We start from the raw sequence: 13,286 nt of genomic DNA on the forward strand, positions 1-13,286 counted from the left end.
TTATTGCTTGTCCCCAAGCAACTGAAAATCAAAATAGGATAAAAAGAAGAGAATATACTATAGACTCCAAAATATCAAAGAAACATAGCTCCAATTAGATGAGCGGGACTAGTAGCTTTTTGCCTCCGAACAGTTTTGGCATCTCACTCTATCCCTTGAAGTTCAGAATGATTGGCATCTATAAGAACTCAGAACTCAGATAGTGTTATTGATTCTCCTAGTGAAGTATATTGATTCTTGAACATAGCTAGTGTATGAGTCTTGGCCGTGGCCCAAAGCACTCTGTCTTCCAGTATTACCACCGGATACATACATGCCACAGACACAAAATTGGGTGAACCTCTTTAGATTGTGACTCAGCTTTGCTAAAGTCCCCAATTAGAGGTGTCCAGGGTTCTTAAGCACACTCTTTTTGCTTTGGTTCACAACTTTATTTCTTTCTTTTTCTTTCTCTTTTTTTTTTCGAAATTTTTTTTTTCACTGCTTTTTCTTGCTTCAAGAATCAATTTGATGATTTTTCAGATCCTCAATAACAGTTCTCCTTTTCCATCATTCTTTCAAGAGCCAACAATTTTAACATTCTTAAAACAACAAATTCAAGAGACATATGCACTGTTCAAGCATTCATTCAGAAAACAAAAAGTATTGTCACCACATCAAGCTAATTCAACTAGTTTCAGAGATAAATTTCGAAATTCTGTACTTCTTGTTCTTTTGTGATTAAAGCATTTTTCATTTAAGAGAGGTGATGGATTCATAGGACATTCATAGCTTTAAGGCATAAACTTTATTAATTTTATTAATTAAGAACAAGACTCAAATATAGATATAAGATGAAACTAGAAATAGAAAAACAAGAACAAAAACGAAAAAAAATAGGCTCCTAATGATAGAGGTGTTCACAGAGTTAGGACTCAACAACCTTGATTTTGAGAAGTGGATGCTCCCTCAGCTTGAGAGGAGAGCTTTTGGCGCTTCATCTCTTGGATTTCACGCCCCTGCTTCTCTTGTTCCTTCCATTGACTTCTTGGTGATTGGATGCTCAATGGGTATGAATTCATCTGCTTCTATCTTTACCCCAGCCTAGGCAATCAGATGATGAACCTCCACTTCTTTTCCAAGCATAATACAATGAATCATCACTGCCCTCTTGATGGTGACCTCAGAACGGTTGCTAGTGGGCAATATGGAACGCCCAATGAAGTCTAGCCAACCTCTTGCAATTGGCTTGAGGTCTCCCCTCTTGAGTTGGTTTGGGACACCCTTTGAATTGGTTATCCACTTAGTTCCAGGGAGGCATATGTCCTCTAGGATTTGATCCAACCCTTTATCTACTCTCACCATCCTCCTATTAAAGGAGTCAGGATCATCTTGCAGTTGAGGTAACTTGAAGATTTCTCTTATTTTGTCCAGATGAAAGTACATAACTTTCCCTCTGACCATGGTTCTGTAGGTATGGTAAGCGGTTCCAGTCATTCTCTGCTTATCTGTCAGCCACAGATTTGAGTAGAATTCCTGAACCATGTTCCTCCCAACCTTTGTCTCAGGATTGGTTAGAACTTCCCATCCTCTGTTTCGAATTTGCTCTTGGATCCCCGGATATTCATCTTCTTTCAGATCAAATTTAACTTCCGGGATCACTGACCTCAGACCCATTATTTTGTGATAATGGTCTTCATGTTCTTTAGTTAAGAACTTCTCTTGATTCCAAAGATTCTTTGGATTATTCTCTTTCTTGCCTCTTAAGTTGGTTTGTTTTCCCTTGGGAGCCATGATATTGATGAATCTTTGCTTAGTGATCACGGAAAAGCACACCAAACTTAGAGGTTTGCTTGTCCTCAAGCAAAACAGAAGAGAGAAGAGAAGGGGAGGAAGAGGAAATTCGAATGGTGTGATGGAATGAGGTAGCCAAACGTGTATTTATAAGGTGGGGAGGGGAGTTTTCGAAAAAAAGAGAGAGAGATTTGAGAAGATATGAAAAGAAATTGAGAAAAGGGTGAGTTTTTGAAGAAGATTTGGGATTAATTTGAAATAGATTTGAAGAATGGTTTTGATTTGTGAAGATTTGAAAGTGAATGATGAAAGGTTGGAGTGCATTTATGTAGAAGAGTATGGTTAAAAAGAGGAAAGTTTGAAAAAAAATTGAGTTGAAAACAAAAATATGGTCCCCCCACCATTCTGGCGTTAAACGCCCAGAATGGCACCCATTCTGGCGTTTAACGCCCGTTTGCTACCCCTTTTGGGCGTTTAACGCCCAGCCAGGTGCCCTGGCTGGCGTTAAACGCCAGAAATCCTTTATCACTGGGCGTTTTTCAGAACGCCCAGGATGCTGCACACCTGGCGTTAAACGCCCAGAATGGTGCCCATTCTGGCGTTTAACGCCCAGAATGGTACCATTACTGGCGTTAAACGCCCAGAATGGTACCCATTCTGGCGTTTAACGCCCAAAATGCCCCTTACTGGCGTTTTTTCGCCAGTAAGCTCATTTTCTCTGCTTTTTGAGCTGAATCCTTCTGTAACTCTGTGAATTCCTTCATTTTTGATACTTGCCTCTGTAAGAACAATTCATACAACTTTCTAATGACTGGGTTGCCTCCCAGCAAGCGCTTCTTTACTGTCTTTAGCTGGACTTTTACTGAGAGTCACTCAAGCCTCAGTTTTGAGCATTCCTGCTCAAAATTTCCTTCAAGATAGTGCTTGATTCTCTGTCCATTTACAATGAATTTTCTGTCAGAATCAGTATCCTGAAGCTCAACATATCCATATGGTGATACTCCTGTAATCACATACGGACCCCTCCACCGGGATTTGAGTTTTCCTGGAAACAATTTGAGCCTGGAGTTGAAGAGCAGAACTTTTTGTCCTGGCTCAAAGACTCTGGTTGACAATCTCTTGTCATGCCACTTCTTTGCCTTTTCCTTATAAATTTTTGCATTTTCAAAGGCATTGAGCCTGAACTCCTCTAGCTCATTTAGCTGGAGCAGTCTTTTCTCACCAGCTAACTGAGCATCCATGTTTAGGAATCTGGTTGCCCAATAGGCTTTATGTTCCAGTTCCACAGGCAAATGACAGGCCTTCCCATACACTAGTTGGTATGGAGAGGTGCCTATTGGAGTCTTGAATGCTGTTCTGTATGCCCACAGAGCATCATCCAAGCTCTTTGCCCAATCCTTTCTTCGGGCTATCACAGTCCGTTCTAGGATTCTTTTTAGTTCTCTGTTAGAGACTTCAGCTTGCCCATTTGTCTGAGGATGATACGGAATTGCCACTTTATGGCTGATTCTATATCTAACCATAGCAGAGTATAGCTGTTTGTTGCAGAAATGAGTGCCCCCATCACTGATTAGCACTCTGGGGACGCCAAACCTGCTGAAAATGTTTTTCTGGAGGAATTTCAGTACGGTTTTGGTATCATTAGTGGGTGTAGCAATTGCTTCTACCCACTTAGATACATAGTCCACTGCCACCAGAATGTAAGTGTTTGAGTATGATGGTGGGAATGGTCCCATGAAGTCAATTCCCCATACATCAAACAATTCTATCTCTAATATCCCTTGTTGAGGCATGGCATATCCGTGAGGCAGGTTACCAGCTCTTTGGCAACTGTCACAGTTACGCACAAACTCTCGGGAATCTTTATAGAGAGTAGGCCAGTAGAAGCCGCACTGGAGGACTTTAGTGGCTGTTCGCTCACTTCCAAAATGTCCTCCATATTGTGATCCATGGCAGTGCCATAGGATTCTTTGTGCTTCTTCTCTGGGTACACACCTGCGGATCACTCCGTCAGCACATCTCTTAAAGAGATATGGTTCATCCCAGAGGTAGTACTTGGCATCTGAAATTAATTTCTTTCTTTGCACATTGCTGTACTCCTTGGGTATGAACCTCACAGCTTTATAGTTTGCCATATCTGCAAACCATGGAGCTTCCTGAATGGCAAAGAGTTGCTCATCTGGGAAGGTCTCAGAGATCTCAGTAGAAGGGAGGGACGCCCCAGCTACTGGTTCTATTCGGGACAGATGATCAGCTACTTGGTTTTCTGTCCCTTTTCTGTCTCTTATTTCTATATCAAACTCTTGCAGAAGCAACACCCATCTGATAAGCCTGGGTTTTGAATCCTGCTTTGTGAGTAAGTATTTAAGAGCAGCATGGTCAGTGTACACAATCACCTTTGATCCCACTAGGTAGGATCTAAACTTGTCAATGGCATAAACCACTGCAAGTAACTCTTTCTCTGTGGTTGTGTAGTTCTTTTGTGCGTCATTTAGAACATGGCTAGCATAATAAATGACGTGCAAAAGCTTGTTATGCCTCTGTCCCAACACTGCACCAATGGCATGATCACTGGCATCACACATTAATTCAAATGGCAATGTCCAATCTGGTGCAGAGATGACTGGTGCTGTGACCAGCTTAGCTTTCAGGGTCTCAAATGCCTGCAGACACTCATTGTCAAACACAAATGGTGTGTCAGCAGCTAACAGGTTACTCAAAGGCTTTGCAATTTTCGAAAAATCCTTTATAAACCTTCTATAAAATCCTGCATGCCCCAGAAAGCTTCTGATTGCCTTAACATTAGCAGGTGGTGGTAATTTTTCAATTACCTCTACCTTTGCCTTATCCACCTCTATTCCTCTGCTTGAAATTTTGTGCCCAAGGACAATTCCTTCAGTCACCATAAAGTGACATTTCTCCCAGTTTAAAACCAGGTTAGTCTCTTGGCATCTTTTCAGGACAAGTGATAGGTGGTTAAGACAGGAGCTAAATGAGTCTCCATATACTGAAAAGTCATCCATGAAGACTTCCAGAAATTTCTCTACCATATCTGAGAAGATAGAGAGCATGCACCTTTGAAAGGTTGCAGGTGCATTGCACAGACCAAAAGGCATCCTCCTGTAGGCAAACACGCCAGAAGGGCAAGTGAATGCTGTTTTCTCTTGGTCCTGAGGATCTACTGCAATTTGGTTGTAGCCTGAATAGCCATCCAAAAAGCAGTAATAATCATGGCCAGCCAGTCTTTCTAGCATTTGGTCTATGAATGGTAAAGGAAAATGATCCTTTCTGGTGGCTGTATTGAGTCTTCTGTAATCAATACACATGCGCCACCCTGTAACTGTCCTTGTAGGAACCAGTTCATTTTTTTCATTATGAACCACTGTCATGCCTCCCTTTTTGGGAACAACTTGGACAGGACTCACCCAGGGACTATCAGAAATAGGATAAATAATCCCAGCCTCTAGTAATTTAGTGACCTCTTTCTGCACCACCTCCTTCATGGCAGGATTTAGCCTCCTCTGTGGTTGGACCACTGGTTTGGCATTATCCTCCAACAGGATCTTGTGCATGCATCTAGCTGGGCTAATGCCCTTGAGATCACTTATGGACCACCCAAGAGCTGTCTTGTGGGTCCTTAGCACTTGAATCAGTGCTTCCTCTTCCTGTGAATTTAAAGCAGAGCTTATAATCACTGGAAAAGTGTCACCTTCTCCCAGAAATGCATATTTCAGGGATGATGGTAGTGGTTTGAGTTCAGGCTTAGGAGGCTTATCTTCCTCCTGAGGAATTTTCGAAAATTCCTTTACCTCCTCTGGTTCTTCTTGATCAGGTTGAGCATCTTTGAAGATGTCCTCAAGCTCTGATTCTAGGCTTTCAGTCATATTGATCTCTTCTACCAGAGAGTCAATAATGTCAACGCCTATGCAGTCATCTGGTGTGTCTGAATGTTGCATAGCTTTCACAGCATTCAACTTGAACTCATCCTCATTGACTCTCAAGGTTACTTCCCCTTTGTGTACATCTATGAGAGTTCGTCCAGTTGCTAGGAAAGGTCTTCCTAGAATGAGAGTTGCACTTTTGTGCTCTTCCATTTCCAGCACCACAAAGTCAGTTGGAAAGGCAAATGGCCCAACCTTGACAATCATGTCCTCTATTATGCCTGATGGGTGTTTAATAGAGCCATCAGCAAGTTGGAGGCATATCCTGGTTGGTTTGACTTCTCCAGCCAACCCAAGCTTTCTGATAGTGGATGCAGGAATTAGATTGATGCTTGCTCCAAGATCACATAGAGCCGTCTTGGTGCAAACACCTTCTAGTGTGCATGGTATCATAAAGCTTCCAGGATCTTGAAGCTTTTCTGGTAAGCTTTTCAGGATGACTGCACTACATTTTTCAGTGAGAAACACTTTTTCAGTTTCTCTCCAATCCTTCTTATGACTTAAGATCTCTTTCATGAACTTAGCATAAGAAGGTATTTGCTCAAGCGCCTCTGCAAACGGAATCTTTATCTCAAGAGTCCTTAGATAGTCTGCAAAGCGGGCAAATTGCTTATCCTGTTCCGCTTTGCGGAGTTTCTGAGGATAAGGCATCTTGGCTTGATATTCTTCAACCTTAGATGCTGCAGGTTTATTCCTTACAGAAGTGGTTGAAGAAGCCTTGTTGGAGAGATAATTATCAGCACTCTCAGGTGCCTGATTCTCCTTGGGCGTTTGGACGCCAGGAATGGGTGGAAAATGGGCGTTTAACGCCAACTTTTCCCCCTTTTCTGGCGTTTGAACGCCAGAACTGGGCAAGGAATGGGCGTTTAACGCCAGTTTTCCTTCCCTTTCTGGCGTTTGAACGCCAATATTCCTCTCTGGGCTCTTACTGTCCTCAGAGGGATTTTGAACAGAGGTTTGGTTGTCCTCTGTCACTTGTTCCTTGTTTGGCTTTTTACTCTTTTGAACAGTGTTTTTCAAGGTTTTTCCACTCCTCAATTGAACTGCTTGACACTCCTCTGTTATTTGTTTAGATATTTGCTGTTTTGCTTGATTCAACTGTAGTTCTATGCTCTTATTAGCAACTTTAGTTTCATGGAGCATCTCTTTAAATTCTGCCAACTGTTCTGTCATCAGGAGCAATTGTTGATTAAGCTCATTCATCTGTTCTTGAGGATTAGGATCAGTGACTAATGCCATGACTTCCTCCTTTGGAACGAACTCATTGCTAGAATACAAGTATTGGTTTCTAGCAACAGTGTCTATAAGCTCTTGAGCTTCTTCAATTGTCTTCCTCATGTGTATAGATCCACCAGCTGAGTGGTCTAAAGACATCTGAGCTTTTTCTGTAAGCCCATAGTAGAAAATGTCTAACTGGACCCACTCTGAAAACATTTCAGAGGGACATTTCCTTAGCATACCTCTATACCTCTCCCAGGCATCATAAAGGGATTCATTATCCTCTTGTTTAAAGCCTTGGATGTCCAGCCTTAGCTGTGTCATCCTCCTTGGAGGATAAAAATGATTCAGGAATTTGTCTGACAACTGTTTCCATGTCTTTATGCTTGCTGTAGGTTGGTTATTTAACCACCTTTTAGCTTGATCTTTTACAGCAAATGGAAACAGTAATAGTCTGTAGACATCCTGATCTACCTCTTTATCATGTACTGTGTCAGCAATTTGTAAGAACTGTGCCAGAAACTCAGTAGGTTCTTCCTGTGGAAGACCAGAATACTGGCAATTTTGCTGCACTATGATAATGAGTTGAGGGTTTAGCTCAAAGCTGCTTGCTTTGATGGGAGGTATACAGATGCTACTCCCATATGCAGCTGTAATGGGGTTAGCATAAGACCCCAGAGTCCTCTTGGACTGATTAATTCCACTTAAGTCCATAATGGACAAAAGGGAAATGAGAATGATTGCAAAGAGATAAATTTTGTTTATTTTTTTTTTTTTGAATAACCGAAAAAATATAAAATTAAAATAAAATAAAGGAAAATTAAAATGAAAATTCGAAAATCAAAAGAGAATAAGATCAAAGTAAATTGAGAACTGAATCAATTAGTAAAGAAAAAGATTTTGAAAACAGCAATTAAAAAGATATGATTGAAAAATTTTTATGAAAAAGATTTGATTCTTAAAAAGAGGAAAGAGAAAAACACAAAAAGACATCAAACTTAAAATTTTTAGCAATCAAACACTAATTTTTTTCGAAAATTTTTAAGGGAAAACACAAAGAGGACACCAAACTTAGAATTTTTATGAATCAAAAAGGGACTAAGAACATGCAAAAACGAAAATTAAGAGAAAAATAAAAGCATGCAATTGACACCAAACTTAAAATACGAAACTAGACTCAACTAAAAGATTCTAAACCAACAAAAATAAAATAGTCCTAATCTAAGCAACAAGATAAGCCGTCAGTTGTCCAAACTCGAACAATCCCCGGCAACGGCGCCAAAAACTTGGTGCACGAAATTGCAATAACACTTTTGCAATCCCGCACAACTAACCAGCAAGTGCACTGGGTCGTCCAAGTAATACCTTGCGTGAGCAAGGGTCGATCCCACGGAGATTGTTGGCTTGAAGCAAGCTATGGTTATCTTGTAAATCTTAGTCAGGATATCAGAAATTATCAGGATTGATTGTAAAAAGCAAAAGAACATGAAAAAGGTACTTGTTTTGCAGTAATGGAGAATATGCTGAGGCTTTGGAGATGCTCCATCTTCCGAATCTCTGCTTTCCTACTGTCTTCTTCATCAAACACGCAAGGCTCCTTCCATGGCAAGCTGTATGTAGGGTTTCACCATTGTCAGTGGCTACCTCCCATCCTCTCAGTGAAAATACGTCCCTGATGCTCTGTCACAGCATAGGCTAATCATCTGTCGGTTCTCAATCAGGCCGGAATAGAATCCAGTGATTCTTTTGCGTCTGTCACTAACGCCCCGCCTTCAGGAGTTTGAAGCACGTCACAGTCATCCAGTCATTGAATCCTACTCAGAATACCACAGACAAGGTTTAGACTTTCCGGATTCTCTTGAATGCCGCCATCAGTTCTAGCTTATACCACGAAGATTCCGATTAAAGAACCCAAGAGATATCTACTTAATCTAAAATAGAACGGAGGTGGTTGTCAGTCACACGTTCATAGTTGAAAATATGATGAGTGTCACGGATCATCACATTCATCCAGGTTAAGAGCAAGTGATATCTTAGAATGGAAGCAAGCATGATTGAATAAGAAACAGTAGTAATTGCATTAATCCATCAAGACACAGCAGAGCTCCTCACCCCCAACCATGGGGTTTAGAGGCTCATGCTGTGGAAGGAAACGTGTAAGAAATGTTATGAGGTCATAAGGTACGGATACAATGTCCAAAGATCCTATTAATAGTAAACTAGTATCCTAAGGTTTACAGAAATGAGTAAATGACAAAAAAATCCACTTCCGGGCCCACTTGGTGTGTGCTTGGGCTGAACAATGAAGCATTTTCGTGTAGAGACCTTTTCTGGAGTTAAACGCCAGCTTTCATGCCAGTTTGGGCGTTTAACTCCAAATTTTATGCCAGTTCCGGCGTTTAACGCCGGAATTTCTGAGGCCGGATTGCTACGCAGGTTTGGGCCATCAAATCTTGGGCAAAGTATGGACTATTATATATTGCTGGAAAGCCCAGGATGTCTACTTTCCAATGCCGTTGAGAGCGCGCCAATTGGGCTTTTGTAGCTCCAGAAAATCCACTTCGAGTGCAGGGAGGTAAGAATCCAACAGCATCTGCAGTCCTTTTCAGTCTCTGGATCAGATTTTTGCTCAGAACCTTCAATTTCAGTCAGAAAATACCTGAAATTACAGAAAAACACACAAACTCATAGTAAAGTCCAGAAAAGTGAATTTTAACTAAAAACTAATAAAAATATACTAAGAACTCAACTAAAACTACCAAAAACATACTAAAAACAATGCCAAAAAGCGTATAAATTATCCGCTCATCAGTAAACATGTTCTATGATTTTTTTGGGGTTGGAGGTACATAATTTCCAAGGGTTAGGAAAGTGAGGCTAAGCTAGTTAATAGGTAGTGTTGTGTTTTATGTAGTTGTTTTGTTTTGGTTGGGTTTGTGATGCATTCAAATGCAGTCTGTTGTTGTAGGGTCCTGTTTTGCATTCTTTTTTGTACATTTTGCAACCAGTTTAATGAGATTCTGCACACATGACTTACTATAGTTTGTACCTACTTTAATGAGATTTTGATTTACTATCTGATGTATGCTAATTTTTTTACAGGATGTGCCCAAGGTTGGCATGTGTTTTGGAACCATTGAAGATGCAAATCAATTTTATCAGAATTATGCTAAGCGCGTTGGTTTTGTTACTAAGATAAGGTTTACCCGAAGAGTTGGTAAAGATAAGGTTCCTAAGAATCAAATGATCACTTGCAATAGGGAGGGAAAACGCAAGTCTAGAGTTTCACCAATAGAAAAGACCAACCCTAAAACCAACTACAATTGCCCTGCAAGGATTTCTATTAGGTTGAATAAGGAGGGTCTTTGGATTATATCGAAGGTGTGCTTGGATCATTCACATCCTTGTGATCCAGAGATGGCAAAACTGTTGACACGTAATAGAGAGATGACTATGCACATGTGTCGAGTCATTGAGAGGAATGATGAAGCAGGTGTGAGACCAAGCAAAACGTATCAAGTATTGGTGGGTGAAGCAGGAGGTTTTTCTAAGATAAACTTAATGGAAAAAGATGTTAGGAACTATCTTAGCAGAAAGGTGCGCAATGTTACGGAAGAAATGGATGCTAGGGAGATGTTGAAGTATTTTACACGGATGAAGGAAATGAACTCTGATTTTTATTTTGATATTGAACTTGATCAAAACAAGCGTCTCAAAACTATATTTTGGGCTGATGCTCGAAGTAGAGCAGCATATGAGTACTTCGGTGATATAGTTTCGTTTGATACTACTTATAAAACCAATCGTTACGATATGCCATTTGGTTCCTTTGTAGGGGTTAATCACCATGGTAACTCAGTACTTCTTGGGTGTGGTTTGTTGACTAAGGAAAATTCAGGCTCGTTTACTTGGTTATTTAATGCTTGGCTTACATGTATGCATGGAAAGGCTCCTAAAGGCATTATAACAGACCAATGCCTCGGAATACGAGCTGGAATTGAGAATGTGATGCCAGAGACACGTCATAGGTTATGCATTTGGCACATTACGAAAAAGATTCCAGAAAAATTCAAAAGACACAAGAGATATGAAGAGTTACAAAGTGATTTAAATAATATTGTTTGGGAGTCTATTTCAGAAGATGATTTTCAAAATCAATGGGAAGATTTTCTGATTGAATATGGTTTAGAAGATAACAAGTGGCTATCAGGTACTTCTCTAAACATGAATTTTTATATTTTGCACATAGGAATTAGCATATTAGTATTTAAAAAAGTATCAAGTGGCCATCATATTCTATTTGCTAGAATTCTAACATGTGTTTGAATATGCCTCTAGTACAATTTTCTTATTCTAATTTTTTTTAAGCTTCAATGCATTATTAACATGTTTATGACAACATTTGCATCCACTTTTGTTAAGTTTGCTTACAAATTTTTTTTATGTATATTTGTTTACTATGATACATAGATATCTATGAAGAAAGACATCGATGGGTTCCAATTTTTCTTGACAACTTTTTTTGGGCTGGTATGAGATCCACACAACGAAGTGAGAGCATGCATTCATATTTTGACAAATTTATAAATAACAAGAGCTTGTTGATTCAATTTGTCAAACAATATGACAATTGCCTTGGATGGAAAGAGCAACAAGAAAGGGAGGCTGATGTTGAAGACTATAAATCAATAATACCTTGTGCCACTAATTCCTTAATAGAGAAGCAATTTCAAGGTGCCTATACTAATGCAAAGTTTAAAGAAGTACAAAAGCAATTTAGAAAGAAAGCAAATTGTATTTTGCACCTTATGAAAGCAGTTTCTACATCTAAAGTCTATTCTATTTTGGAGGATGTATCTACTTCTAAAGAGAGGGTTTATGAAGTTAACTACAATGCGGAAACGAAGGATATTACATGCATGTGTCAAATGTTTGAATCAAGAGGCATATTATGCCGTCATAGCTTGGTTGTCCTAGGGCATGAACGCGTGAGAGAAATTCCAAGAAGATACATTTTGGACCGTTGGAGCAAACTTGTGAAGCGAAGACATAGTGATATTAAGAGCAGCCATGATCCAAGTTTGTTGAATCCAAAAACAGAGAGGTTTGATGATTTATGCTCCCATTCGAACAGTGTTGCTCAATTTGCATCCCAAACAAAGGAAACAAGTGATATCTTACATCGTTATCTTGATATGGCTATGGCGGACTGTCAAAAGCATGTTGCTAACTCATCATCTAATGCCAATGAGTTAGATAATTTGCTTACATCAGAAGATGGTGGTAAAGATGGTGGTAAAGATGCACTGTCCATTTTTGTAGGAGGCTGTATAATAAGCATTCAAGATATTAAAAGCCCTCCTTATGTGTTCACTAAGGGTCGTCCAACAAATAGGTTAGGATCTGAAAAAGACAAGATGATAAAAAAGAAGACCGAGGCAAAGAAGAGGAAAAGTGAGATAACCGAAAAAGAGGTAAAGCATTATTTTATTTTGTTACCCATGCTGTTTTTTTACAATAAATAGACTTTAGATGTAGAAACTACTTCCTTAAGGTATATATAAAGGATAATCAGTTGTACTTTATAGCCATGCTGTTATTACTTAGTACTTACACTTGAGTGATAGCTTTTTCTATTGTATATAAAGGATAATCAACATATTGGAGATATTCAAAGTCTCCCTTTCAACGAACAGGTTCATCCAATAGTTTGTGATTTTTGTGATTTATAAACATATGAATTTTATACATGTGATCTAATATATTTGTTTTTTTTCTTTTAAATTGTTTCAGCTTCAAGATGCTAACTACAATGTTAATGAGGGATTTGAATCTGATTCAATGGGAGCATCAATGGGAGGATTCATGTCCTTATTGAACTCAATCCATTCATACCAATTCTCAAATGTCGATTGATAGCAAAATCATGTTGAAGCAAAAAGAATTTTATTTGGCAATACATTAAAGAGTTCAATTAGCTGATGATTCATGAGACAATTATTATTTTGGACAAGAAATAATAAAAATGATTAGTTTCATGTGTACAAACTGCTTTCAAACTCCAATACAGCAGCTTGCTGCTCCTGTTATTCCATTTATTACTAATAATAATTAATGCTTGCTTGCTAACTTACCCAATTGGACAAAATAAAGGTCACTCAACCCGATTCAAATAAACTCGGAGAGAACAATCACAAAGACATGGGAGCAACAAGCTCTTGCTAGTTGCTACCATAAGAGGATAATGTCTACAAGATCATTTGCATAAAGAAAAGATTCCACAGCAATTTGAAAATTAAAAAAAAAAACAAAGAGCATGTACTGAATCTGATCAATATACTCAATAGATTTAGG

The 13,286-nt window shown here is 39.2% G+C and overlaps 1 protein-coding gene across 1 annotated transcript; it reads left to right on the forward strand.

The window, feature by feature from the left end:
* Positions 1 to 10,052: 10,052 nt before the first annotated feature.
* LOC130957740 (protein FAR-RED IMPAIRED RESPONSE 1-like) lies at positions 10,053 to 12,848 on the forward strand. The gene is made up of 4 exons (XM_057884585.1): positions 10,053 to 11,142; positions 11,403 to 12,406; positions 12,581 to 12,640; positions 12,726 to 12,848. The coding sequence occupies exons 1-4, from the start codon at positions 10,053 to 10,055 to the stop codon at positions 12,846 to 12,848; spliced, it is 2,277 nt and encodes a 758-aa protein (XP_057740568.1).
* The last annotated feature ends 438 nt before the right edge of the window (positions 12,849 to 13,286 follow it).

The sequence above is a fragment of the Arachis stenosperma genome, chromosome 10 (genome assembly GCF_014773155.1).
Source record: "Arachis stenosperma cultivar V10309 chromosome 10, arast.V10309.gnm1.PFL2, whole genome shotgun sequence".
NCBI lineage: Eukaryota > Viridiplantae > Streptophyta > Magnoliopsida > Fabales > Fabaceae > Arachis > Arachis stenosperma.

Coding starts and splice junctions, on each gene's coding strand:
- LOC130957740 (XM_057884585.1), top strand. CDS start 10,053: ATGTGTTTTGGAACCATTGAAGATGCAAATCAATTTTATCAGAATTAT. Junction 11,143..11,402: donor AGATAACAAGTGGCTATCAG/GTACTTCTCTAA, acceptor TATGATACATAG/ATATCTATGAAGAAAGACAT. Junction 12,407..12,580: donor GTGAGATAACCGAAAAAGAG/GTAAAGCATTAT, acceptor TTGTATATAAAG/GATAATCAACATATTGGAGA.